This window comes from Lissotriton vulgaris, chromosome 11 (assembly GCF_964263255.1).
Source record: "Lissotriton vulgaris chromosome 11, aLisVul1.2, whole genome shotgun sequence".
Classification (NCBI taxonomy): domain Eukaryota; kingdom Metazoa; phylum Chordata; class Amphibia; order Caudata; family Salamandridae; genus Lissotriton; species Lissotriton vulgaris.
This window is the reverse complement of record NC_141699.1, coordinates 980,871,438-980,885,278: the sequence shown is the minus strand read 5'-3', so window position 1 is coordinate 980,885,278 and position 13,841 is coordinate 980,871,438. Positions and strand designations below refer to the sequence as shown.

The 13,841-nt window shown below is 43.5% G+C and overlaps 1 protein-coding gene across 1 annotated transcript in view; it reads right to left on the bottom strand.

Annotated features, from left to right (window-relative positions):
- IFT80 (intraflagellar transport 80) overlaps positions 1–13,841 on the bottom strand; it is a 474,284-nt gene that overhangs the window by 125,321 nt on the left and 335,122 nt on the right. Inside the window, exons 11-12 of the mRNA XM_086944208.1 lie at positions 10,376–10,450; positions 1,022–1,185 (exon numbers count right to left, since the gene is read on the bottom strand). Coding sequence (XP_086800334.1) covers positions 1,022–1,185; positions 10,376–10,450 — 239 coding nt within the window. The remainder of the gene's footprint in view (positions 1–1,021; positions 1,186–10,375; positions 10,451–13,841) is intronic.

Sequence of the window (13,841 nt, the reverse complement as noted above, 5' to 3'; positions counted from 1 at the left end):
GCATCAGAGAGACTGTCATTATCACAAGGGAAGATTTAGTCACCTCCTTCAATTGTTTGGCTCGAAGAAGAGTCATCTGAAAGATTAGTTGGTGGCTCTGGAATAATGATTTTCGGTGAGACCAGGGATAACAGCTGAGAAGAGATAGACTTCTTAGTCGATAGTACCACTGTCGTCAACGGGACATACTTTGTCAATGGAGTCATTATCGACAAAGGTGCCTTCTTTGTAGATGGAGATAATTATGGGACGGACTTTGCGTTTTGTCTCGGTCGATGGCGGTGAGGTCTTCATCTGCGATGTTAATTGTATTGTCGATGGTGCAGCAGTCTTTTGCCACCGATGGCATGGTATTTATTGATGGTATCAATTTAATCGTCAACAGTGTCTGTTGATAGACACTTCATAATTGGAGTCGTTTTTAAAGACGATTTTTGCAAAGATAGTTTACCCTAGCCATTCAATGATGGAAATAATGACAACTTTGGCCTCTGTCTTGGGAGGGAATATCCACACCAATTTACTGTTTTGTTTCGAGTCTGGTAATCTCTTTGACATGTTAGTGAAGGAAGAAGGCATCCTCAGCACCACTGTGTGCTCAGATGTTGGAAAAAATATGGAGTAGGGTGCTTCATTGGCTCTACTTGCAAGGTTAACCAGGACATGACAAATCTGTATGATAACATTGTTGATCAATGTAATTCAATAAATAATGAATGCCAGCTAAGTAAACCCACTTCAATTATAATTAAAGTTATCGATGCCATGGAGTGTGTGCATGTTTAGATTACTATGACTTGAAGTCACTTCTTAAAATATTCAATTACTATTTGCTAGAACAGAAAGAAAATACATTGGATTTTGAGCACACAAATTAAAACTTGTTTATCTGGTTTTGCAATGAAACCAATTCCAGAGAGACAAGAAATTCTACTCAGGCAATGAATTTGTCAGACATGTTTAAACAAAGCACTATGTGAAATCCAGTGAATGACTGATAGAATCAAAATGTTGAGCTTACGTTTTTCATCCGATTTGTCCTTTATGGCAATGGTATCACTACTGAGAGTGACAGTTTGAGAATTTAAGATATCTGCTCTCATCCCAGGAAACTTTGGAGAAGAAATTAGCCTTCCTTCATAGGAATATAAAAATAAGCTCCCACCATCAACTAGGAGAAAATGCCTAAAAGATAAAAACAAATGTTATTGTCTCAAAAACGTTCAAATATATTTGCTGTTGAACACATTAATGTACACCATCTGAAATATGTTGGCTGTAGGGGTTTTGTGTGTATATTTGTTGGGGCATTTCTAATGGAAGACAACGTATGACCCTGCGGAGGGCTCTGTGTGTTAATAAGGGCCCTAACTGCATTTAAAACACTTAGGATGCAGCAGCAAAAATCTGAACAATTATTACTTACAGCTGGAGGGCCACTTTATTACAAGCCATTCAATGTAGTGCCTTCTGTGCCCGTAATCAATCAAATGCCTTCCTCTCACTTGTGGGATTGTCAGTCCCACTTGGGTAAGGGGAGTACTTAGAAGTAATAAACAAACTTAAATGATTAACCTACACCCAGACAATTCCTCACTTACATCCTGCTCTGCATTTCTCCTTTTTCTGTAAGCACAACAACAAGCACACTGACTAGACATTCTTAAAATTATAGTATAGAAACCAATATGGTGACAGTGAGAAGGTGCCGAACCAAACAATAGGCCCTGGCTCCTAATATGCTGAAGTAGCACACATACAGCTAGCCAGATTAAAGGCACCAGGGGTCTGTTGTGGTAGGTAGGGAATGTCTCCCTGTTACGGCTTGGGATTTGCTAAAGCCACAATCCACCATGGTTCCCCACCAACACATGGACATCGGTTTGACCATGCTCCACTGGGGAGCATTTCTGACACCAGGTAAAAGACCAGGAATATGGTGTCTTTCAGCAGACTTGAGCCGCAAACACATCCTCAATCAGCTGCTTATATCATAGTATAGGACACCAGTCCTCTGCAGAAAGTCAAGAATAGAGCAGTTGGGTGGCATGGAAAAAAAGGAGAGAAACGAGACCTCAAGGCAACCCACTCACAACATGCCTAAAACATTCAAACAGAGAATCAGACAGTGTCCAGATTTATTTTTTACAAAGGGTGAGCATTGGCAGAGGAGTTATTCATCCAGCCAAGAGGGTAACAGGTTACACCACTGAGGAGGGAATTATTTTTGGTGCTACAATAAGATGTTAAGAGGGGCCAGCTAGAGAGATAACAGGGTTGATTGCAGCTGGAAGATGAAAGTGATGACTGGTGATCTGATGTATTCTGATGGCAGTCAGGACAGGCGAGGCGAATACGCTGGGGGCCCTCTCAATGACTAAGTGACCATTAGGAGGAGCAACCCACCGTGCCTGATTCCTATGAGGTGATGCACCTTAAAAGAACAAGAGTATAGGCTACAAGAAGCCAGAGAAACTTGGTCTGACGTACACACTACGGACCATGGATACATAGAAAGCCGAAACATGTTGACCATTTTTAACATAACGATAATTTTTATTAGAAAAGTCGGACATCCCTACTTGGAGATTACATCCCGAAACATTAGAGGACCCGGTTTTTAAAGAGGAAGTTGGAGAAGGGATAGGGAATTATTTTAATGAAAATGCAGGGACAGCTTTCACTAGAGCAATGGAATGGGACGCCTTCAAGGTGGTGGTGAGAGGGTTGTGTATTAATAAGTATGTAGGAGTGAGGAAAGTACTGATACAGGATGTGGAAAGACTAGAAAACAGGTTGAGAACATCTGAAAGAGCTAGAACCGAGCACCCAGAAAAGCAACGGGAGGAAGTGGAAGCTAAGGAGGCAGTAGCTGCAGAAATAGAAAGACTTCGGTGTTTCGATTATAAGAAATATGTTGTAAAGGCACATGCGGAAGGAGACAAAGCGGGGACCTCATTGGCATGGTTGTCCAATACCTCCCCGCGTGGCACCCCGATCTTGGCATTGACGGCACGGGATGGATGTCCAATATATACTCAGAGAGAGATTAATGCACGGTTTCTAGAGTATTATGCAGCCTTGTATGAGAGTACACTGGACGCGCGGGATGAAGACATTGAATCCTTCTTACAGAATATACCCCTCCCGCAGTTAGAGGAGGAACAAGAGAAGCAATTGGGGCAGGATATTACAATTGAAGAAATTAGAGCCGCGGTTAAACACATGGCTCATAATAAAACACCGGGAGTAGATAGATGGGTTACCAATAGAATTTTACTTGCATTACTTAGATTTTCTGGCACAGAGGCTGCTGGAGGTCTACAGGGAGGCGCACGACCTTGGCCATCTCCCTATGACCATACGAGAGGCCCTTATTACTCCATTATTAAAGCCGGGGAGAGAGAGCACAGACACTGCGCCTTATCGCCCATTGTCAATGATGTCCATTGATTTTAAGTCGGATCTTGGCGTCACGCTTGCTTCAGTATATGACCAGATTAGTTCACGGGGACCAGGCTGGGTTTATCCCAACTCAGAATACAGCTACAAATACGCGGAGGTTACTACGAGTTCTGGGAGAGAACCACCTTGACTACCCACAGGCCACGGTACTTTCGTGGACATAGAGAAGGCTTTTGACAGCCTTGAATGGCCCTACCTGTATAAAGCAATGGGCTGGTTATGGTTGGGTGAGACGTTCATAGGATGGCCGAAAGTGTTCTATACCTCGGCAGTGGCAAGGGTGAAAGTTGGACCGGTGATTTCTCCCCGGTATCAAGTATCCCGTGGTACGAGGCAGGGCTGGCCACTCTCCCCGTTGCTATTTGCGTTAGCCTTTGAACCTCTGGCAGCGTGTGCCAGGCTGGGGCAAAGGTATGAGGGTTTGCCTTTCAGAGGCGATCAGCAATATATCTCGCTGTATGCGGATGATTTGCTGATGTTCCTGGCTGATGCTGGGGCGGGGGGGCACTGGAGGGTGCGGCAGAACTACTCTCGGAGTTCCGTGATATATCAGGGCAGACGGGCTTGTTTCCCGTGAAACCAGGAAGAGTAGTACCTACCATAACGCGGAATATCCGCTGGGAACCTACCTGCCGACTATACCTTGGTATACATATTTACCATGAAGCCAGTGCTATTCTGGAAGGGAATATTGGTAGGTGTATACGAGCACTCAGAGGTAGCATAGCATTCTGGAGTTCGCTTCATTTGTCAGTGACGGGAAGGGCCGCCTTACTAAAGATGGTAACAAAACACAAATTGCCTGCCCCCACCTTTTTCTTTAAACACTTATTCAAACCAATAGGGCAAACAAAAATTATTTTGTTTGGCCTGGTATTTTTATTTATACCGATCCACTTCAATATTTTACCATTATTTTTTATATATGAATTATACAGAAAAGGAACAAATACATTCAATATATTTCACTTGAACCTGTACACAACTATTTACAAAACAACAATATATACATTTCAAATATACAATTATCTACACGTAATCCACAATACAAACACAAAACATGAATTGAACCAATTATTATTCAATAAAACAAATCTATATTCAAGAAGAAATTAAAAGGGAGACAAAGTCAAAAAGAAAGAGCAGGACGTTAATTAGAAAACGACTTAGCAACTGGCCACAGCCAGTTGAAACGCTTGGTGTTATAAATTGCTCCTTCAGATGTGCCGACGCGTTTTTAGTCCAAGGAAACCAGTTCCTGGACTTTCATCAGGGCTTTTTGTCTGTGTGAAAATGCAGAAAAACAATACAATTTTTATTATTTCACTGCATTCCTCTTTTCTATTCAAGTTGCACCACCAATTATTTCCACCATAAGTACCTGTAAATCTTCTGACATCCTGGCCTCTTTCGATATCTTCAGGCTCAGGAAAAGATTCTGTATACTGTTGTGCTATTTGTAGAGATAAAGGGCAATTCTACCTACAAAAAGAATAAGGGCTACTTTGTAACTTTGTTGGCTGACTCAAATGTGAGGCTCTTTGGGGATAAAAGACGATTATGTCGTACCTCTCATGAAGAGGATCAAATCGCGATTGCAGCTGTGTGTCCACTCATAATCAGATTGTCGAAGCGGAATCTGGCAAATAGATAAATTGCCTAATTAAAAACTTTTTGGGCCCTTTTATTGAGGGCTTGAGGTAATACGCGAAAGTATGTCAAAGGATATCTCAAACGCACATACCTTATTCTTGGGAATGCGCGAGGAACGTCTCATTTATGTTTGCCCATTAGTGAGCTCCCTTGCGGAGCGCTCAAAACGCAAAATGTCAAGCGTTGTCTGTATCCCCTCCTCGCTTTTATTTCAAAATGCGCGTGTCCTCAATCGATGCACCTACGGATGCAACAATCTTTTATGAATGCACGTACACTCGCAGATGAACAGCGCAACTGCCGCTCATGCCGCTCATACATTCAGCCGACTCAAACGGATAGGTGACTAGTACCTGTCATCAGCAACTTCGCCGGAACAAAATGGCTCGATTCTGGTGTTGCCGGGGGCCATCTTAAAACGCCTATATACCAATATCTGCAGTTGCTTCAGGAATTCTGGGACACGTAGTTTCTAATGATGAAAAGGCTGTTTTCATTACTTGTGGAGCGTGTGCTTATGCCGAACACAGTTCACTGTGGTCCTGTGGTTTAAACTGTAAAGTTGGTTATGTGTAATACACCCCGGTGGACCAGAAGCAATAGCGGTCCAATGCTAATTTCGAGGAGCGGGTTCTTTGTAATCAACCTGTGGTTAATATTCATTATAAAAAGACTGAAGTTCAGAACTGCACAGAATCTCCATGCTAGCAGCGATCGTGTCGCACAAGAGATTATTATCAAAGGCTGTCAAAGATATTTGCAACCACCTACTTGGCAAAGTTCAGTGGGTGTTCTTTCACGTTAGTGAAGTGAAGTGTTGACTTATAATGATTATGTTGCCCGGCTAGATTTGGCTCGGGACTATTACGGGGGAGTATAGATGTAGGAGATGTTATCACTTACTGCACAGTGATTTAATATGCTGTACAATCAATAAAAATTTGTTTAAAAAAAAAATTACGATAATTTTTATTGAGCTTACGGTTTATTCACTCTTCCAAAAAACATCACCCCCTTTTTAATATTACCCCGGTATCTTTCTCACATATTAAAGTAATTTCTTTGAAGAAACAGGAGATAATTTTAGGTTTTCTTTGACGGATCCCACCAGTACTTTCCCTCGGGAGGAGGCGGTACTCACCTAGGGAAGAGAGTACCTATAGGTGCGAAACCCAATGATGATGCCTCCCAAACAGCAATACCATAGTGGTGAATAACACACGTCACTCACGACTGAAAGGTTTGGTTGAGGGTTTTGGGACTAGAGTGGTTACCCCAGCATCCTCCCAGACCAGCAGGATTCACTCCCACTTCTTGATTAAGAATATAACAATATATGGAGGAAGAGTGACATCCATTACTCTTTTAGGTACTGTCTTTCACTAGGCTGCAACGTCAATAGATCTGAACATGCACCTTTTCCTGTGCGATATGTCTGCTCCTGTATCCAACCAAATGACAGATTCCCCAGAATAAAAGGGATACATTGAGGACGGCAGCAGTCAAAATGACAAAGGTTAAGATAGAGATGTTTATGAGGAAGGCGCGGCTGAACTAAGTATTAGATTTAGAACCATCATTAAATTCTAAATACTTATAAAATGTATTTTATCAGAAAGAAAATCCAATTGAGGACCGACCGGATTTCTCTCTTAAATATCTCTTAAAGGAGTTGAAGGAACAGTCCCAGGAAGCGTCCACGTCAGACAAAGGGGATACACTTGAGAAAAATGCATCACAAGATACTCATACCTGAAACGTCGAATTTCAAGATAGATGAGATTAAAACATTGACTCAAAAAGATGCAAAAGTGTGCATGAGCTCCTAAACTGTCTTGAAAGGCCAAGAATATTGGCCCTAGCACAAGAGTCCAAAGTTTTACCCAGCTAAGATTGAGCACCGGCGGATTTCTGGGATTGCAAGCATCATGCACAAGAGATCAAGGAAACCTTTAGACAGTCACATGTGGAACCCACTCCATACAAAAATAGTCACTTGTATCTATATATTGAAAGAAACAGAAGACATGCTGCAACAGGACAGGGACATCTCACCAAAGTCTTGAGACTGTTGAGGAGGTGTACGTCTTTGATAATGGGCTAAAAGGTCAGATTTTGGGGTCTCAGTATAGAGGACCATCTGTATTCTCAGAAACGCTAAATCCACTATCTCAGCCGAGATGCATGAAAACCTCTTAATAAATTTGGACATTTACTGGGCTGAAAGTCTACTGTGCAGCTTTGCAAACCTCTGATGTGCTGCCCTTGCATAATCCTGGATGGATCTGTCCATTTCTCCCAACCTTGAGCTTGACAAAAACAAATGGCTCAGCCTGAGTTAGGCTCCTATGCCAGAGTGTAAGAAATGTGAACTCCCTTATGGTGAGAGGGGCCATGCCCTTTCACCAAGGCTTTGATGGAATGATAGTGGTGGAGACATATTTTTTAGAGACGGGTACAAGCGTTTTAATCTGAAGCCTTGTGTAGGGGTGGAAGTGGAGGGGATAGGGGCGAGGAGGGATGCCTAGCACCTCCATGATGTAAAGTTCGGTTCAATCCCCCATAACTGGTGTCCTTTCACTTCATCATGTTTAGGACTTGTACAATGGGGGCAGCATGATCTTTTCAACATGATGGAATTCCCATACAAATTTCGAGCTCTTCTTGAAACTAAGAGAGCCTGGGATGTTGAAGACAGAGGCAGCCCACTACCTTTTGATGTGAATGGGCTTTTTTCTCCTGCCACTGAAAAACCAACTATTACCCGTTTCCTGCCTCTGATCAACATACCCGTGAATGGACTCTACAGATCGGGGACTCTACACATTCACCTGACCCACCACAAAGTGGTCTCAGAATGGACGGAGGAAAAGAGACTGCACATTTGTGATCCAAGAACACGAAGAATACTTCCCAGGAAGGCTTTCCTTGTAGTCTAGGCGTAGCCACAGAGAGGAATAGCTATTGGCTTCTTCATTTAGTATGTTGTTCACCATTGGACTTGTCTAAAAGAAATTCATGGGAACCAGAATCAGGAGAGAAGAATGATGGTTAGAGCCATGAATGGAGCCATAGCTTAGAAGCCTCTCTCCACAGGGCCTAAGTCCAGAAAACGTGAAGTAACTTTACAGATGGGCCTGTGGAGACAGATGAGATCTACCTACCTACGATGAGGAGCTAGGGAAACACTTGCTAAGAGGAGTGACCCCGTAAGGAGAAATGAGTGAATGCCTAGTTGACTGAAAGGACCAGCTTGGAGTACATCTTGACAGAAGCCATAAAATCGCCAAGCCAATGGCCCAGGAACCAACAATTTTACACCTTGGTTGAGGAGTTGCTCAATAAACCTGCCTAAACGTACCCCCTCAGCCATCCTTAGAGGTGTTAACTAATCTGAAATTCACCCCCTTGCTTGGGGTCCTGTCTCTCTTGATGGAAGGTGTTGCCCTGAACCTAAAATATAGATGGTCAATGCTTTAATCAAGACCCCATTTGTCCAGGCCAGTAGCCAGAGGCTACTAGACTCTCTGAACATGTTGTGGAAACAGCGGACCCTTGTGTGTTCACTACTGGAAAATCTTCACCATGACTTGTGATTCAAAATATACCTGCCCCTATCCCTTCAGTACCACCTAAGGGACACCCAGATAATCTTAAACTGTGACCAAAGCAAAGCCTTGCCATGCAAGACAAAGAGCAAAACGCCAGACAACTTGGCCTGGAGGGGGGTCTATCTGACGTGTACCGCACCAAACCACAAACTTGTCCCAGTGACTGCCATATACAGTTTTCGTCAAGGGATTCCTGGCTGCAAGTTGAAATCAACCACCTCCGACAAGGTCAAAGGTGTTCAGCTGTCGTTCCTCAATTTCCATGCACTGAAGGTGGAGATGAAAGAGGCTAGGGTGCAGAACCCTGCCCTGTTGCTGCAACAGCAGGCCCTCCCGAAAGGGCAGCCTCATCGGTGGACATACACTCAAGCCCAGGAGTTCTGAATACCAAACTCTGTGCCCCACCCAGAGCCACTGGGATGGCTTGGGCCAGGGTTGTCCTGATCTTCTTGAGAACTCAGCGCAGGAGTGGTAGTGGTGATAAAGCATACAGGAGTCCAGAGATTCCCTCACAGAGGAATGCTTCTCCTTGCAAGAGACCCCTTGGGAACTCCAATGTGTAGAAGTGCTGATATTGCACGTTCTCTGCAGTGGTCAACAGATCGAGCCAAGATTCTCCTCATTCGCGACCTTGTGCCACCTCTGGGTGTATCTGCCACTAATGCGCCGATGGCTGAGCTCATCCGCCCTGACATTCAATGAGCTGCCAGGTGGTTTACCACCAAGAAGATTCCTTGGTGGTCCAGCCATTTCCAGAGGCACAAGGCCTCCAGGCACAGGGTATGTGACCCCATGCCACCCTGAATGTTGCATTAAGCATTGCGGTGTCGTTGTTTGGAAGCACCTGTACCAGCCTCCTCTTGATGGATGTAAGCAAGTCGCGGTCACATTCAAAAACACTTCATTACACAAATACAAAAACATAAAAATGAAAAACAGATAGGGAGAGTAAAGTAGACAATCACACATGTCTTTTCAGCCACTAATCTGTTTGAATCATTGCTCAGTACACAGAGTATCTTCAAGCCATTAATATCCACTCTGTCCTTCACTGCCCGTCAGATTTAGTGTCACAAGTGAGCAGCACGTAAGCCAGGGAGGGTGACAGGGTCGTGGTCCTTTTATTGGCGGAACCCAATCCATTTTTATTTATTTTTAACTGAGTAGTATAAACCTCATAGGTGTGAGATTAGGAATTGTAACCAGAGAACGGCATAAATTGAAGAGATGCATTTTACGCAGATTACAAAAGTTAACATCGAGAAAAACATAACTTTCTGATGATTTAAAAACACTGTAATGCACCACACCTTCAAATGATCAGAAGTGAGTACATATTTAACTTCCTTAAGAAACTGTGGACCAGTTTTGCAGCCGCCACTAAAACCGACACTATTCAAAATGGTGGGAATGTATCTGACACCCAAGGGCGCTGTATTGCTCGCTTAATTTAAAGTCAAGTCATTTGCCAATACTTTAACAGAGAAGCAGTATAAAGAGGACGTGACAAAAGACAGATTAGCATGAGTGGAGTAAGAGAAAGAAGACCACTATGGAAGTAAGCAACTAACTGCTCGACCTCCCGACCTGGTGCTCAGAAGATGTTCTGCAATATCGTAAAGCCTGGAAGAGTTAGAAAATGATACCTTTCCGTCTGTAGAATCAGACTGACTGTTCCTTCCTTCAGGTCAAATATAAGTGGTGTGTTCCAGTTTTTCGTACTGAAATTAAAACAGAAAAGTTTATTGTTAGGGTGCACAGACTGAATAAACTGAAAACCAAAAGTTTTCGCATTAATATTGGAAACTCTTATGGATGGCACCCCTGGGTTTGAACTGTTCAGCTCTTCCGCCCTCCAAAAGTGTTGACTGAGGTTTTGAAGAAGGTTAAAACATTTTCTTTTCTGTGCATTTTAAAAAGAACATTGATGATAGCATTGAATATCTAAGCATAATTCTTAGCACATAAATGTAACCTCAGATAAAAATAAAAAAACTATTTTGGGAAGAATTTGGCTCATCTAAAAAGCTTCACATTTTTAAGACACACTATCTCTTTGCTGAAGCCACAAAGAATCTCAGGTAGGCCGCAGCATACCAAATAGTCAGTATACATTCCATGATGACATCTTAAAAACAGCCATCTCGGTCAGACTCACACTTAAAGCCTTTCTTACTTACCGGTTAATCTCTTCATTCCCATGCAGTGTTCCTCGTTCAAATCCTTAGTAACATGTGCAGTGCACCCTCCAACCAAACAGGCACTTCCCCGTCCAACTAAATTTCGGACCTAGGTCGCCATGTTGGAAGGTTCCACTCCGAATTCAGGGGGTCATTTGGATGGCGCACGGACTGGAGTCCGTCTGCCATCCTGGTGGTGACAGGGACCGACCGCCATGCATGCGGCAGTTCTGCACACCAAATAAGGATGCGACCACCACCATGGCGGTCGTATCCTGCCATTTAACATTGCGGCGGGTGCTGCTGACTGCAGCACCCGCCGGGATACAAAAAGGCAGGATGTGCATTTCACTGCACGACCTGGCAGGCACCACACGGTGACTGCCACGTAGAGCTGTGAAATGTAGGGGGTACCCCGCCAGTGCACCCACACCTCCCCTCAACACAAGGGGGGCCCGCTACGGGCCTCCGTAACAAATCCCCACAAGCCTTTCCGAAAGGCCAGCTGTAGCCAGCATCCTAATTTGGTGGACGGTGCCTGCTAGGCACCACCACCATTTTAGGCCCTCTGGATGGTCTTTGCGTTCCCTGCCACGGGCCGAGCACAATTCCCTCCGCCTTCGTAAATGGCGGGGGGAATATCGCAGTCCGACTGCGGAAGGACAGCCACCGCATGGCTGGCGGTGACGGGCCTTCCGCAATGGTAATCGCCCCATCAGTTTCTACAACCCAGAAGCCACCAAGCGGCATCTGCTTTCAGCTGGGGTAACCTAGTATCCCAGCTGAAAGCAGACAAAGCCTGCGTCTGCCCAAGGATGAGGGGTGGGATGTAAGAATGAAGCGAAGAAGACAGAATCAGAACACTGCTATTACATGTAAGTAGCAAAGACATTACAAATGCTGTACCTTCTACTTGTCCCAGTCCTTAGTAACATGAGGATGTAGCCAAGCAAACCGGAAATAAATACAAATCACAATATGCAAGAAAACCACTACACAGACAACTTTTTAATCAAAAACGTGCAACAGCTAACTCCCCTTCCGCTTAAGCATACAGCAAGGCCAACAGCCCGTATAGTCCACAGTTCTTCTCTACCATCACCATTTTCCAAGCCAAAATTGATAGACAAAAGAAAATCAGATAGCAGCGGCAAAGTAAATAGATGGTACCGTATTCAAGTAAAGATAAAAAGTCCTTTATTAAGATGATGCGAAGAGACAAGAATGGACTCTACACCACGGAGGCAACCAGTAAATGCTGTGGAACAGAACCCAGAATCACAGGCAAACATGGAACATAAGAATAAAGAATTCTGCATGAAGTAAAAGCATTCTATAAACATTAGAGCGGATATTTATGTACTACACTATCCTGTATCTAAACACTTTTTGGCTTCACCCAAGAATGCATCGTATTCCCGCAGAACAGACCCTGAAAACCCTCAGTTTAGGACTGGTCAAGTTCAGGTTACTGGTGACAGAATTGGTTGAACGCAGCTACCCTACCAAGTGAGTGACCGGCTGTTGGGAGTGTGTAACAATGTCATACCGGGTCAGTCCGGTTAAAACAGAAGCAATGGCTGAGCACTTTCTACTTTCGGTCGACGATCCCCTGCATTTCTTGCACATAGCTAAGGAACTCTGGCTCACACCAATGGGAAACAGCCTCCGACCAGGTCCCCCTTGATTCTCAGTGCCAGCCTGCAAATGGGACTTCTCGCTACAAACTTTTGCACTTGCCCTTCCTGCCTTTAAGCCTCATCTGATATTTCCTGCACCTTTGTACTTGCACTTTGACAAAAATGGCTCCTAATAGTCGCAGGCACAAATCAGGTTTTAGGAACTAAAACATTATGCATCAGGCTTCATGGACGTAATTCTGACAGATAGCCAACACAGAATCAAATGGCTTCGGGAAATAAAGTCCCTTCTCGAAATGATGGGCATGAGTGTACTATGGGCAGATCCTGCTAATGCGTCCTTTCCCTCTAAAGAAGCTTTAAAGGCAAAATATTGGGAAATGGTGTTCTGCAACACATACGGCAGCCACTCCTCCTCATCATTAACAGGCAAATTTATGGAATTTAAATCTTTCCCCTGTCTTGAGCAATACTGGGATATTATAACAAAACCCTTTGACCGGAAATTATATTTCCAGTTAAGGCTAGGTACCTTGCCAACTAGATCCTTTACTGCAAAGTGGGGTAAGGATGAGTGTGATAAATGCCCTTTCTTCTCAGATCAAATTGAAACAGTAGCCCATGTTCTTTTAGCTTGCCCTGCATACATTACTCCTCGGCGAGCATGGCTGAGACCGATAAGTAAATCACTGGGCCTCATAATTGTGCTGAGGCTATGAGAGTATTCCGCTCTGACCCCGCACCACTTATTGCCATAGCAATAGGTAAATTTGTAAGCTGGTCATGGAGCATACGTATGCGTCATTTTGGTGGAACCCAAGGCTGATTAATATTTAAAGTCTTTTGCCCACAATAACAGTCCTAATCAATTATCTCTGTATTATGATTAGATTATTTTTAATATATTTTTAACTAAATGGTTTTAATATATATATATATATATATATATATATATATATATATATATATATATATATATATATATATATATATATATATATCAGAAAATCCTGTCGGGATAGCCGCCACGTCTTCAATCACGCGCTGCCAGCAAACAGGACACAGACCCGGTATCGATGCTTCAAATATTTATTTTCCCAAAAGTCAGAGACGCGTTTCGCAGCGCGAACGCCGCTTGTTCACTCGACAATTGACTTTGATTAAGGAAGCAGTTTTTAAAGTGACAGTGCAGAGTATTAGTGAATCACGTGAGTTACATTCTCTATGGACATGGAAAACATACTATTTCAAGCATATTTACATTGCTGAATGCGCGTTAGTTTCCAACTTTC